Genomic DNA, 15,671 nt, shown 5'->3' on the forward strand with positions numbered 1-15,671 from the left:
GCTAACGTTCCAGGCGAAAGGCGGGATAAAACAAAGATGTATTAGCAAAAATCTGTTCAGTTGAACAGCATCCAAAAACAGAGGGAATACAGTAACTGACATGATGCCAAGGCAAGATGAAACTAGCTTCACAGCATAGTCACATTTAGTTTACAGAAAGACACCAAGACGTCAAATACACAAAAGTGAACTGACCAATTACATTTAGGTTAAGGGCGTACATGTGGCCACTCCCACAGACGCACAGATGTGGGCTATGTACAGATTGTTTTGACACAAAAGACCACTTATATTTTTTTCCATAATTTTGTCAATGTTAAGTGGGGAAATAATAAAAAAGTCATAACTCAATTTACTCAAAAGAAAATCTCAAGGTACGCACAGTGTGTACTGCTGTACAGCTGCAGGCACTCCTGGGAGTCAAGTCAATTGTCTAAACAAGCAGACAATGTTTCAGGAGGATTTAAAGTTTTTTAAACAGAATAAATCAAAGTGAAAGCAGCAGTAGAGCTACCTCAAGTATTCTGTAACCTTGAGAAACACAATTCATAAGCTGCTGGTAAGTGGCTTATCAAGAAGACCCCAAAGCACTTCACACTATAGTTATTCACACATTCAAGCACACAATCACATGCCAATAGTGGCAAGCTACTGGATAGTAGCAACAGAAGAGAGGCTGCTATGTACAATCACCACCAGACCCTCTAAACACCACCAGCAGTCAAGGTGGGTGAAGTGTCTTGCCCAAGGGGCGGGAAGTGGGGCTCAAGCTCGCAACCCACCGATTGCAGGGCAAACTCCTACCACCATTGCCCCTGAAAAGTCTAGGGGAGTTGTGAAAAAGATGCATGTGAAATCACACCCTTATCACTGAGGTTTTTGGAATACACCAGTGGACCCAGGACCAATCAAATCTTCTACCTGCTCGGCCTTTACCTGCAGCTAGTGGAGCTGGACTCGAGACGGCCTGTTAAAGTAAGGGTAGACAGATGACTGGCTCGGTTTCAGTGTGTGAAGCAGGCAGCATGTCAAGACCTGCTGTGTCACCTAAGCAGATTGACAGGTTTGAAGTGTATTAGCTCCCGTCGCTGGTTTACCTCACTCCCACGAAGTGAAACAAGATTCACCGCCAAGGCTGTCATCATCAGTTAGCAGACACATCACTCACATGAAAAAAACAAGCCTAAGTTCCAGTATTGCAATGGATCTGCAGACTCCTTATTTATAGCCCATTAGGGTCAGAGACCTAAATAAGACATTTATAAAAGTGAATATAGAAAAAACGTTGGAATGGTTCACTTTAAAAGTCTTCCTCCAGAATTGTCTTGTACGCTGAGGCCTCTGGAGGACAAACTGGCCACATTTCCTCACTCTTAATTCATGTAAAGCACTTTGAATTGCCTTGTTGCTGAAAATGTACTATATAAATAAAATAACCTTACCTTACCTTACTCTGATACTTTTTTCTACTACTCTACCATTTATATTATTTTCTGCTATTTCAACTATTTACTTTTTGTTTTCTCCCAGTGTGTCCAAAGTTTTGCTTGTGACTATACCTATTTTATTCATTTATTTAAAACTGGTTCTAAAACTTAGCTTGTGATCCTGATTGAGTAAGCTGGTAGTTTTACCTTGCTAGCATGAAACTGATGTTGCTTTAAAGTATTCATTAGATTGGCCATGACTCAGAACAATGGGAAATTCCAATAAACCCACTGAAGACTCAGGAAGCAAAATTGTGGATTTGGACATTTGAGGAAAGTTTGTTTCTAAACAACAGATTCCAACGCAGTCATGACTGCAAGTTGTTCAGACGTATCACCACGTCTGAACAATCTAAAGACCAAAACTGATCTAAGTTCAGGTTCAGGAAGCAGCAACATCTCTGTCTGCGCTGATGATCTCTGGAACTCTTCTTATTTCAGCAGCTCAACATCTGCTTTGTGTTTAAGATTTTATTTTCAGAGGTCATATTGTTCACACCTGAATTATCCATCCATCCATTTTCTTACACCCTTGTCCCTCAGTGGGGTCAGGAGGGGTGCTGGTGCCTATCTCCAGCTCACCTGAATTATATTAGCTGTTAATTTTTTTGGTTTCTTATGTGTATTTTTATTTATTTATTTATTTTTGCTTCTGTGAAATCTTAAATGGTAAAATAATATTCATCTCTCCTTTTCTAGACTCCAGCTCTGTGCGGTGTGTCTGTGTAGAACTCTGTGGAATTCAGAACTGCTTGGTAACTTTCTGTTTCTGTGTGTGCAGCGAGTTGTTTACCGTTCCGATTTCCAGTATTTGGGTAGAAACACAGTCCTAGACGGAGAGCGAGTGAAAGAGAGAGAGAAAGAGAGAGAGAGAGAGAGAGAGAGAGAGTGCTCCTTCCTCTGGTTTCCTGTCAGAGCAGCATGCTTGTGTGTGTGGGTGTGTGTGTAAATGGTTAGGCAGTAACTCTCCAGCTGCTGAGCAGAGCAGAGAGCAGAGCAGAGCAGGTCGGACGCACAGAAATCGTTCCTCGAGCTTCTCTCTCTTCTACGTGAATGAACGGTTTCAGAAGCAGTCTCAGTAACATGTACGGACAGCAGTGCTGCTCATCGTCACGGGGAGTTTCATTACCATCATCATTAGTATTATGGGCTGTTTTCTTTTTGCCGCTGCTCAAACCTGGGACAGCTGGTGAGTAAAAAACACTTTAAACTTCACACAAGCTCTCTGTCTGTTTGACAGCCTCGGGCTCACCAAATAATGCTCATTCATGCCAGCCATGTTTTATTTTTTTTAATTATTAAAAAAATTAAAAGTTAAACTGGGAGTGCTTCCTTCTGGCATACTTATGTGTGGATGGTTAGAGAGCCGAGGGGGGCAACAGGTGACTCATGAGGTGAGCTGCTGATGCACTCCTGAGTTATCCTGGTGACTGCTGGATGCACACATGCGTTTGTTTTTAGAGCGCAAGAGAAAGATCTTTCCCCGTGCAATCAGATAATTCTTGTTTACATACCATGAAGTCTCATATGGCGAACTTCATTGTTTTACTTCTAGGCTAGGATGTAGTGAAACTTCATCCTAATTAAACTGATTAATCACACTCTGCCGCTGTGATTTATCACGATTAATCACTATGCCTAACTTTGCAAGCTTGAAATATAAATATGCGCACAGATGTGAGTCTTGCAGAAATGGAGCTCTGGGCACCTTCTACTGCATGTCAGCCAATTAAAATGTAAGTTATTACCTTTATTTATTTAAATTTTTTTTGTAGCAGAAAGCAGGTCATGTAGTCTCAGTACTCAAGGGAAACTTCCTCCCCTACATGTATGCAGGTGTTTAGGAGACAACGGACAGATAAGATATATTTTATTTTCTCGCTTTTGGGTGTCCCACCCCTTTCTGATGCTGCCCTGGGAAACTGCCCATATCAAAAACTGCCTGTGTGCACGTTTTCTAAAAATGTTTGTCTCAAACCAAACATGTCTGAATGTTCTCAGTTGTCCAGGGTTTGAGTATTCAGGAAGGTTTAAAGGAAGTCATTTAGTTTTAAACATTCGTTTAGAAATGTCCCTCTCCATTCATTTCCTATAGAATTTGTGCGATGAGGTGACAGGCTTCTGTCCTCATCCAGCGACCGGCCCAATTCATGCATATGAAGATGATCACACACGGGTTAGCAACGCAACACAAGAAAGGAAAACATGTTGAAGTTTTGTTGCTGTCCGCTGTCACACAAAAACTTTCACCAACTGCTGTCGTTTATCACTCCCATCTGCATTATGTGTTAAAATTTTCAGATGAATTACATCCATTAAGGTGTTGATGTTGACAGCCCTTGTCGAAATGTTTTAATGCATAACGTTGGATTAAAAGCAACACTTTTAAACATTGATTTTATGCATTTGGTAGAACATTGTGCAGATTTCAGAGAAGATTTTTTTTTCACAGCTTAGACTGGAACCAGAAAGACATTTCTGTGGGACAGCCAATAAACAAGCACAGAGGAGAGATTCAAAAGTCAGAGACACAGAGATGTATTCTGGGAAGTTAAATGCTCTTGGGATCTTATTGGAAAGCCCAAATTTTCCGAGAGCGAATGATGTAGTTGCAAAAATATCAGGGAATCTTTTCCTGGTTTATCTCACATTTTTACAGCACTGGATACCAAAGTGCCTCAGCGAAGAGTTTATGGTTCCTTTTTCACATTTTATCAGTAGTCACATTTTATCAGATTACTACTACAGACATCCATGGATGAGAAGCTAGCTCTGACTGAGCAGACTTTCATGTTGTTTTAGAACAGGGGTGGGCAACTCCAGGCCTGGAGGGCCGGTCTCCTGCAACTTTTAGGTGCATCTCTACTTCAACACACCTGAGTCAAATAATAAGGTCATTAGCAGGACTCTGGAGAACCTGACTGCACTTAGAAGGTGATTCAGTTGTTGGATTCAAGTGTGTTGGACCAGAGAGACATCTAAGAGTTGCAGGACACCGGCCCTCAAGGACCAGGATTAACCACCCCTGTTTTAGAACCAAACCATGTTTTAAAGGTGTAGTATGTCACTTTTATTTAAAAAAGAAATCTTCTTTACACATTAGTTAAAACTATCACTATCTCATAACAGTTTGTGAAAAGATTGAACTCCTCCTCCCTGAGAAGAGACGCAACACTCCCAGTCTAAAACAGCCAATCAGTCAGGAGGAGGTCCATAGCGCTGTCAATCAACCTCAAGTATTCACTGTTAAATGTGCTAATGGAGGAGAAACAACTAACCATTACAGGAAAACTGCTTAGGTAATGTTAACTAGCCTTAGCATTGACAACAGGCTGTGCTAGCTGCAGTATGGCAGAGATCAAGGGGGGATCACGAATGGGGGATGAGCAGCACCACACAGAGAGATGATTGACAACGCTGAGACCCGCCTCCTGGCTCTGATTGGTTGTTTCTTGTTAGCACTGGGAGAAGGCTGGGAGCTCAATCTTTTCAGAGATTATCTGTCTCATAACATACTGTCATGACATTATGACAGTTTGAAGCAATATGTAAGTAAAAAATAAAAATTCTATAAGAGTTACATGCTGCAGCTTTACCTTCTCCAGAACTACCTCTTTGTCGTTTCTCCATGGTTCCTTGGTTTCCATGATGCCGTTTGTTTTCTAACAAATGTCTGAGGCCAGAAACAGAACAGCTGCAGTCAGATTCAGATTACATCATACAGAGCTGGACTGTGTGTAATGGGAGGCAACATGAAAAGATTCCTCCCACTGCCATAATAGTTATGTTTGTTATCAATTTAAAGACTTGGCTGCAACACGGAGACAGTTACTGTAAAGGTCTAAGTCATTATAAGCTACTGTGTTAACTCGGCTACTGCTGTCCTTCCCCTCCGCTCCCACTCTTTGTTCCTGCCGTCCCCCTCCCACAGTGGGGCCTATTTTCAACCTGGAAATCCCACATACCAGAGGGACTGTGTGGTCTTGTTGCATCACAAATAGTCACACCGTATGGACAATAGGACGAGCAAACATCTGAGCAGATCCTCCGTCTGTGGTGGATCAGTCACACATTTTCATTCCCCGCTGGCCTGACCTCCCCAGGGCACGATGGACTGCAGGAAGCTCCCCGACCCACTCCCCGCCTGTCCTAAACAGCTTCAGTCTGTTTTTGTTGTCCTTAGCTTTCCTCCCTCTGTTTGGTTTTGGCTGATGTTGATGACCATCAGCAGGAAGGTTCCATGCTTTTGCCTTCAGACTGCTACTCCATCGTGTCTGGGTGACTTGCGTCTAAGTCTGTCACAATAAGCAATTAATCAATTAATTGCATGTTGAATTAAAATGAGCTCCATCATTTCCACCCGCATGCTTGTTTGTTTTTCTCTGTCTACCAAAGTCAAGTTTATCTGCACAGCTCACTTCAACAAGGCAGTTCAGAGTGCTTTAAAACATCACACAATTATCAATTAGGAAATGAACAACAAACATTACATTTTGGAAAATGTCATCATCAAACCATCAAGCAAATATACATCAGATGTATTGATCAATGTTCCAGTTACTACTAAACAAAGGCAACTTTAAACAGGTTGGCTTAGAATCTTGATTTAAAGGAGATCAATGTTTCGGCTGTTTTGCAGTTTTCAGGAAGTTTGTTCCAAATTTCCGGTGCTAGAATGCTGCTTCTCCATGTTTGGTTCTGGGGATACAGAGCAGAACCAGAACCAGAAGACCTGAGAGGTCTGGAAGGTTGATACAACACCAGCAGATTTTTAATGTATTGTGTTAAAGCATTCAGTGGTTTATAAATTAACAGTATTTTAAAGTCTTTTCTGCCAGTGGAAGAACTTTAGAACTGGGTTGATCTGCTCTATTTTCCTGATCTTAGTCAGAACACCAGCAGCAGTGTTCTGGATGAGCTGCAGCAGGAAGATTGATTTTTTAGGCAAACCTTTTTTGCAGTAATCAATGACACTAAAGATAAACGCATTAATGAGTTTCTCTAAATCTTGCTTAAACATTAGTTCTGTAATCGTGGAAATGTTCTTCAGAAGGCTGACTTTGTCACTGTCTTCATGTGGCTCTGAAGGTCCATCTCTACTCCCAGATTTCAAACAGGATCACTAGTTTCTGTAATAACTGAAGCTAACTCTGGATTGTTCCTACTTTGTTACGCTGCACGGGTCTCAACTGACGTGGCCTTCCTGCTTTCTCTGCGTAAGAAGGAGTGAACTCTGGAGTCAGTTACTAGCCAGGCTCAAGGTCTTATCCCACAGAGTTTAGCCTTCAAGTCTCATTAGGAGTAGCAAGCCATCTAGTTAAGTTATCTAAATGAATTGTTGGTGTTATTAGTTTGCACTTTTTGTTTACTAAAGTTGATACTGTCAGTTTTGCCTGTTTTTGTCAGGAATGGAGTCTTTAAAGGTGAGAATGAACCAGAAGGTAGACGGCGGTGTGGCATCTTGCTTTTATTTTTCTTAACTCAGTGCACGAGCAGGTCAACACTTGGAGAGACACTGACAACATACATAATACCCAAACAAGAATCACCAGACAAGGATGCAACTCAAACTTAAATACAAAAGGGAATAGGTGAGGGGAATAACTAATCAGCGGACACAGGTGACACACAAGGGCTAAATTAACAGAGAGAGAACTGGAGAATAACTTAGATAAAAATAAAACCTGACATCTGACAGGAAACACATATGAAACAAAAGAAAACACACAATACCTCAACATACTGACATCATGACAGTTTTCCCCATCTGAGACAATGGTTGGTATTTTTTTGAAGGGCAAATTTGTTTAGAGACTTCAATATACTTATATATTGTTGCTATTTATTTTGGATATTTAAAACCTCTTCAAGTGTTAAGAGATCTTTAGAAATTATTATTATTATTATTATTATTTATTTTTTTTTATTTTTATTCATTTATTTTATTTTTTTTTATTATTATTATCATCATTTATTGGAATAATATCTGGGTTAATTTATGAGCCAGCAGAAATAATGCTGCTGAATTTCCTTAAGTCTCTTCTTGTGTGTTCTACAATGTCCATTTTCCCCACTCAATTACAAAGATGTTTTTTTAGTCCGAGAATGAAAATCATTTGTTCCTTCACATAAGTTTCCAGAACAATATTCAGTCAAAGTTGTATGGATGGAGCAGATATCAGTAACAGTCCCTTGTTATGGCTTTTTTTGCAGGCAATTAACAGAATCTTTATCAAGTTACACGTCTTCCTTCAAAACGTTTTTTTTTTTTTTTTTTTTTTTATGTTTCCAAGATACATTGTCTTAAAATCTTTTGGTTCTCCAAAATTATTTCAATTATAACATTCACATTCCTTCAAAAGAAATCAAGTTTTTGAAACTTAGTGAATGTTAGTGAATATTACTGAATGATTTGCTTCTAGATTTCCAGACATTCTCCAACACAGGAGGAGAGAGCTTTACTCACTCTATCCTGGCTGTAATGAAGAATCTAGTAATGTGTTGTGAGATTCAGATCTCACACAGAGCTCTTCTGTGTGTCCTCCTGTATTTCCTCCAGGAGGACACACAGAAGTGTGTCTCTTTGACCTCTCTGCAGGATCTCTTTGATTCTCTAATAATCATATAAGGCCGTTTTCCTCCCTTCACTTTGCTGAATCTGAGGTAGAAGAGAACGGAGAAGAGAACGGCTGATGGTCATTTGATAAATAGTGATACTTTTAATGCAAAGTTGACACTTTTAATTGACAATTGTTAATTAATTGACAATTAATCTTTAAAAGTGTCATTATTTACTGAATAATGAAAAGTTGACACTTTTAATGCAACTGTGCTCTAAAAATGTCATTTACTGAATGACACTTCATGACAGCAGTCGTTAACATTCATGAAAACTCCTTCGTGTTCCTGAAAGTGTCATGTTAGTCTTATGCAGATCCCTTCAAATAAAGTGTTATCCAAATGTATTTTCGTGATTCCAGTTTACACAGTTATATGGTCATTTGAAGTGCAGCTTACACTGCAAGCAGCTTCATATTGGAAAGAGTGATCATTAAATAATCTTTTTTTTCATGCATTATAACTTCATTGGAAGACTAAAAACAAATGCTCAAACAAATGCTCAATCATTTTTAATTAAAGCAACTCATTTTGTCTTAATGCTATTATATATACTTCAATTAGTAAGATGATTAATATTCTTCCACCATTCATCAAGTTCACCCTCAGCATAGAGGAGACCTAGTGTGTGCACCATTTGGAGACTTTTGGTATTTTCCATTCTCTTAAGATTTGATAGCAGCAGTCCTTCCTGTTGTCAGGAAAGTCCTCACTGACACCATGAGCTCATATCCTCAGCCAGCTAGAACAGCAAAAACCAGCATAGAGAGAGTTATGTCCTACTGGAACAAGATGCTGTGTGTACTGTCGATTCTGGCAAATAAGCTGGACTAAGCTTGAAGTGCTTCCATATTGCATTTGTTTTGGTTACGAATAAAGCCATGTCTGTTTTAGGGCTCATATGCTTCCAAGACACCTTTGAATCCTACAAAATATACGAGGAGCTAATTATCCATCCATCCTTTTTCTATACACTCTTGTCACTAGTGGGGTTGGGAGGGTTGCTGGTGCCTATCTCCAGCTAACGTTCCGGGCGAGAGGCAGGGTACACCCTGGACAGGTCGCCAGTCTGTCGCGGGCAACACAGAGACAAACAGGACAAACAACCATGCACACACACACTCACACCTAGAGAAAATTTGGAGAGGCCAATTAACCTGACAGTCATGTTTTTGGGAGGAAGCTGGAGTACCCAGACAGAACCCACACATGCACAGGGATAACATGCAAACTCCATGCAGAAAGACCGGGGCCAGGAATCGAACCCAGAACCTTATTGCTGCAAGGCAACAGCTCTACGAACTGTCCCACTGTGCAGCCCTGATTGCTAATTAATTAATTGCTAATGTCAATTACAAATCAGCCAATCAAAAGTCATCAGTTCAATGCATTTCTGTTTGTATCTCACCAAACATGCAGAATACCATGTCTGTAAGCAGAACACATCAGGCCCTGAAGCAGGCTGACCCCAGCAGCAGAAGACCACACACACACACACATACACACACACACACACACTGGTCCTCCTGTCAGCTCACTTAAGCTGGCCGGAAGCTCACAGCCTGAGTCACAGATATTTAACTTAACGGTAGACTCGCTTCGATTGGTTCTAAAACTGCAATATTTGTTCCAGCTGCAGTTGCTGCTTTTCTCTTTCACACTTCACCGAGAGAAACCAACCAAACCCTTCATCTATGGTGACACTACTGAAAGTAACAACACAAAAACCTCTGAAGAAGACACTGAGCTTAACATCCTTCTTCAAGAATTATAAACTAAAATGGAGTGGCGTAAGGTTTTAGTGTTTTCAGGATTTCTCTTTTTCTTTGGCAAAAGACAATGAGACATTTCTCCATCCAAGGCTCGCACATTAGTTTTGGTTTTATTTACCCATAATTCCATGCGCTATAGTATATCCATCCATCCATCCATCCATTTTCTGCCACCTATACGGGGTCGGGTCGCGGGGGCAGCAGCTTCAGAAGGGAGGTCCAGACTTCCCTCTCCCCAGCCACCTCTTCCAGCTCCTCCAGGGGAACCCCAAGGCATTTCCAGGCCAGCCGAGAGACATAGTCCCTCCAGCGTGTCCTGGGTCTTCCGCGAGGCCTCCTCCCGTTGGGACTTGCCCGGAACACCTCACCATGGAGGCGTCCAGGAGGCATCCTTACCAGATGCCCAAGCTACCTCAACTGGCTCCTCTCGACGTGGAGGAGCAGCGGCTCTACTCTCAGTCCCTCCCGGATGACCGAGCTTCTCACCTTATCTTTATGGAGCCCAGCCACCCTGCGGAGGAAACCCATTTCGGCCGCTAGTATCCGTGATCTCATTCTTTCGGTCATGACCCAAAGCTTATGACCATAAATGAGGGTGGGAACGTAGATCGACCGGTAAATCGAGAGCTTCGCTTTTTGGCTCAGCTCTCTCTTCACCACAACGGACCGGTACAGCGCCCGTTTCATGGCAGACGCTGCCCCAATCCGCCTGTCGATCTCCCGCTCCCTTCTTTCCTCATTCGTGAACAAGATCCCCAGATACTTAAACTCCTCCACTTGAGGCAGGACGACCCCCCTGACCCGAAGGAGGCACTCTACCCTTTTCCGGCTCAAGACCATGGCCTTGGATTTGGAGGCACTGAGCCTCATCCCGGCCGCTTCACACTCGGCCGTGAACCGCTCCAGCGAGAGCTGCAGGCCACGATCTGATGAAGCCAACAGGACCACATAATCCACAAAAAGCAGAGATACAATCCTAAGGCCACCAAAACGGATCCCCTCAACACCTCGGCTGTGCCTAGAAATTCTGTCCATGAAAGTAATGAACAGAATCGGTGACAAAGGGCAGCTTGGCGGAGTCCAACTCTCACCGGAAATGAGCTTGACTTAGTGCCGGCAATGCGGACCAGACTCTGACACCGGTCATACATGGACTTGACAGCCCGTATCAAAGGGCCCGGTACCCCATACTCCCGGAGAACCCCCCAAAAAGCCTCCCTGAGGACACGGTTGAACGCCTTCTCCAAATCCACAAAACACATGTAGACTGGTTGGGCAAACTCCCATGCACCCTCCAGGACCCTGCTGAGGGTGTAGAGCTGGTCCAGTGTTCCACGACCAGGACAAAAACCACACTGCTCTTCCTGAATCCGAGGTTCGACTATCCGACAGACCGTCCTCCCCAGGACCCCTGAATAGACCTTACCAGGGAGGCTTAAGAGTGTGACCCCCCCTGTAATTGGAGCACACCCTCCGGTCCCCCTTTTTGAACAGGGGGACCACCACAGTCTGCCAATCCAGGGGAACTGCCCCCGATGTCCATGCAATATTGCAGAGTCGCGTGAGCCAACACAACCCAACAACATCCAGAGACTTAAGGAACTCCGGGCGGATGTCATCCATCCCCGGGGCCCTGCCACCGAGGAGCTTTATGACCACCTTGGCGACATCATCCCCAGAGATTGGAGAGCCCAACCCGGAGTCCCCAGCTCAGCTTCCTTAACAGAAGGCATGTTGGTGGGATTGAGGAGGTCTTCGAAGTATTCCGCCCACCGGCCCACAATGTCCCGAGTTGAGGTCAGCAGCACACCATCCCCACTATAAACAGTGTGTGTTGGTGCTACACTGCTTCCCCCTCCTGAGATGCCAGATGGTGGACCAGAATCGCCTCAAAGCCGTACGGAAGTCTTTCTCCATGGCCTCTCCAAACTCTTTCCACGCCCGAGTTTTTGCCTCAGCGACCACCCGAGCCGCATGCCGCTTCGCCTGCCGGTACCCATCAGCTACGTCTGGAGTCCCACAGGCCAAAAAGGCCAGACAGTACTCCTTCTTCATCTTGACAGCATCCCTCACCAAAGGTGTCCACCAACGGGTTCGAGGGTTGCCGCCGCAACAGGCACCGACAACCTTACGGCCGCAGCTCCGATAAGCCACCTCGGCAATGGAGGTACGGAGCATGGTCCACTCAGACTCAATGTCCCTCACCAACCCCAGAACATGTTCGAAGTTCTGCCGGAGATGGGAGTTAAAGCTCCGTCTCACAGGGGACTCCGCCAGACGTTCCCAGCAGACCCTCACTACACGTCTGGGCCTGCCAGGTCTGACCGGTTTCATCCCCCACCACCGGAGCCAACTCACCACCAGGTAGATGTCAGTGGACAGCTCCGCACCTCTCTTCACCCAAGTGTATAAGACATACGACCGCAGATCCGATGAAACGATGACAAAATCGATCATCGAACTGCGGCGTAGGGTGTCCTGGTGCCAAGTGCACATATGGACACCCTTATGCTTGAACATGGTGTTCGTGATGGACAATCCGTGACCAGCACAGAAGTCCAACAACAGAACACCACTCGAGTTCAGATCGGGGGGGTGTTCCTCCCAACCACGCCCCTCCAGCTTTCACCGTCATTGCCCACGTGAGCGTTGAAGTCCCCCAGTAGAACAAGGGAGTCCCCAGGAGGGGCACTCTCCAGTACCCCCTCTAAGGACTCCAAAAAGGGTGGGTAATCTGAACTGTTGTTCAGCCCGTAAGCACACGCAACAGTCAGAACCCGTCCCCCCACCCGTGGGCAAAGGGAGGCTACCCTCTCGTACACTAGGGTAAACCCCAACGTACAGGCGCCAAGATGGGGGGCAACAAGTATGCCCTCTCCTACCCGGCGCCTCTCACCGTGGGCAACTCCAGAGTGGAAATATGTCCAGCCCCTCTCAAGGAGACTGGTTCCAGAACCAGAGCCATGTGTCGAGGTGAGGCCGACTATTTCTAGCCGGAACCTCTCAGCCTCGCACATTAGCTCTGGTTCCTTCCCCACCAGAGAGGTGACGTTCCGCATCCCAAGAGCCAGCTTCTGCAGCCGAGGATCAGACCGCCAGGGTCCCCTCCCTCGGCTGCCGCCCGTTACACACTGCACCCGACCCTTTTGGCCCCTCCGACAGGTGGTGAGCCCATTGGAAGGGGGACCCACGTCTCCTCTTTGAGCTGAGCCCGGTCGGGCTGCGTGGGTAAAAGCCCGGCCACCAGGCACTCGCCATCGTGCCCCACCTCCAGGCCGGGCTCCAGAGTGAAACCCCGGTGGCCCGCATCCGGGCGAGGGAACGCCAGATCCAAAGTTTGTTTCCATCATAAGGGGTTTTCGGGCTGCGCTTTGTCTGGTTCCTCACCTAGGACCTATCTGCCTTGTGTGACCCTACCAGGGGCATAAAGCCCCAGACAGCATAGCTCCTAGGACAGGGGTCACCAACTCCAGTCCTCGAGGGCTACCGTCCTGCAACTTTTAGATGTGTCTCTGCTCAAACACACCTGGATCAAATAAACTTCTCATTTCCAGCCTATTGCAGAGAGGAATGAATGCTGGTGAGGAAATTCAGACATTTTGGAGCAGAGGTGAATCTAAAAGTTGCAGGATGGTAGCCCTTGAGGACTGGAGCTGGTGACCCCTGTCCTAGGATCATTGGGACACTCGAATCCCTCCACCCTGATAAGGTGGCAGCCCAAGGAGGAGGTGCTATAGTATAGAATAGCCTATTCCTGTCTGTTTTGTATGTGTGTTCACAAATGCATTCAAATGTAACCAGAGTTCACGTCAGATGAACCCAGACTGAGGTTTGTAGGCGGATCAGAGTTTGATTCCACATTCACACATCCCCAAACCAACAGCAGCTTTGAGCCAACCAGACTGGAGTTTGACTGAGGCGGACCAAACGTGACTGCTGTGAATGCAGCCCTAATATCTTTATTGGTTATTGCATTGATTAAACCCAGAAAGCCTATCCGGTTACTCAGAAAAAATCCTAATTAAAATTCCATTGATTTATTGAAAAAGTTGCATGTCTACATCTGCTGCTGTGACAATCAAACAACTTCATTCTTCCTTAAGGATTTTCCCTAAACATCTTTATGTCCTACTTCCAGCAGGATAGTTGCTGAAAGTTTTATCACCTCAAACTAGTTTGGAAAATGTGTTTTATCATTTTCAAAAGTATTCACTGAGGGGGTTGAATACTTTTCATAGGCACTTTAATGAGTTTGTATTTCTGAAGGTTCTTCTTCAGTCTAAGTCCTGGCTGGATTTTTTTTCACCAACAGATCTTAAATGTATCCCCTTTAGAAACCATGAAAAATCTGCTTAACGACAATCCAAGGTTTTCTCCTCCACTTTCCTAGGACAGAGTGAGGTCACCTGATTTCATTGTGTGATTCCAAAAAGTGGCCCCAAAGTTGGAAAGAGTGGAGCTGTTATAAAAAAAAAACATTCCTCAACTGAAACACAATGAGCCACCTGTGGATACCATGGAAACGGTTTTATTTTATTCTGTTTATTTAGTAATTGTGCAGACAGCGTTCCTAATTTTTGCATTTTATACATGTATATATATGTATAGATATTAGGTCCGGAGTTGAAGTGACTCAGAATAGTTCTCTGCTAAATGTGGTGCAGGTGTGCAGGCCAGCTCGCTCACACACCTGTTCACCTTGGCTTATACAAAAATGCTTCTATGTATGAAATCACAATGTCTGTTACAGTTGTGTACAAACAGAAACATTTCTCCTTTAAAACCAGCAGCATTTATTTGTAGAATAATAATTCATCCAGGATTACTTTTTTTAAAATATACTGAAAGATATTAGATTTTTTTAAAAAAAAGTACAAAAATTTCAGCAAATTTTAACTTAGGAGAGTAAATAAATACAGATGAAATGTAAAGTGTGGCTGGGTACAGATTGATTGACTCTGTGCTGTTCTGCTGCTCAGCACAGCGGCTTATATTCACCTCTCAGGTCGTGTGCGTGCATGTGTGTGTGTGTGTGGGGGGGGGGGTACTGCTCTGCAGTTTCACTCCTCTGCTTTGCGCAAATTCAACTTAGTGTGACGGAATGTGTGTTTAAAGCATAGTAAGTGTGTTTCCAGTGAAATGAATAACCCGACCGTTCCAGATCGAGTGACACAGGAACGCCCGCCGCCGGCCTGGTGGGAGGAAGCCATTTGGCCTGGACACAGGCGGACGCTGTTGTTTTGACCACATGATTCCTGGATTGTGGGAAGCCCAAACCCTCCCCCGGCCCAGTCTGCTTTCACAGTTCCACTCTGCAGACGTTCTGCCGGGTCAACGGAACTTACCGTGGCGCTGGCTGTGGTTGTTTTGTCTGCATCTTGGTTTCAGTCTGCTTCTGTTGTCGTTTGTAAGAGGAAAAGTTCTCGTCATGATGAAGTGGATTGTAACCGTCAAAACACTAATGTCATAGTTCTGATTTGTCTGATTAGGTTTCTGTGATTTTTGTTTTCTTCGTATCTCTAACAATTCCCTTACACCACGAAGCAAGGCAGTCAGACTTATTTTCATTTCTAAAGATCACAGGTGTTGTCAAAGATGTGACAGGGTGTATTGATAGAATCCATGAACAAACTGCTAACATAGTAAGGAATATATGTCTCTGCATTTGATGAGCACTTCTTAAAACTGAATAACATCAATGTCATTTGAGAATATGCGTATAAAAACTGCTTTGCTTTGATTGATAAAATAATTTTTAAGCACAAAAATTTTTTTATGAAGTTTCTTCTCATGT

The 15,671-nt window shown here is 44.1% G+C and overlaps 1 protein-coding gene across 2 annotated transcripts in view; it reads left to right on the forward strand.

The window, feature by feature from the left end:
* Positions 1-2,430: 2,430 nt before the first annotated feature.
* tgfbr2b (transforming growth factor beta receptor 2b) overlaps positions 2,431-15,671 on the forward strand; it is a 38,413-nt gene continuing 25,172 nt past the window's right edge. Inside the window, exon 1 of one of the 2 annotated variants that reach the window (XM_017305089.2) lies at positions 2,431-2,676. In XM_017305089.2, the coding sequence (XP_017160578.1) occupies positions 2,541-2,676 (136 nt within the window). In that variant the 5' untranslated portion in view covers positions 2,431-2,540. The remainder of the gene's footprint in view (positions 2,677-15,671) is intronic. The other variant, XM_008411087.3, reaches the window with a different exon arrangement.

This window comes from Poecilia reticulata, chromosome 16 (assembly GCF_904066995.2).
Source record: "Poecilia reticulata chromosome 16, P_reticulata-male-v2, whole genome shotgun sequence".
NCBI classification, from domain to species: Eukaryota; Metazoa; Chordata; class Actinopteri; order Cyprinodontiformes; family Poeciliidae; genus Poecilia; species Poecilia reticulata.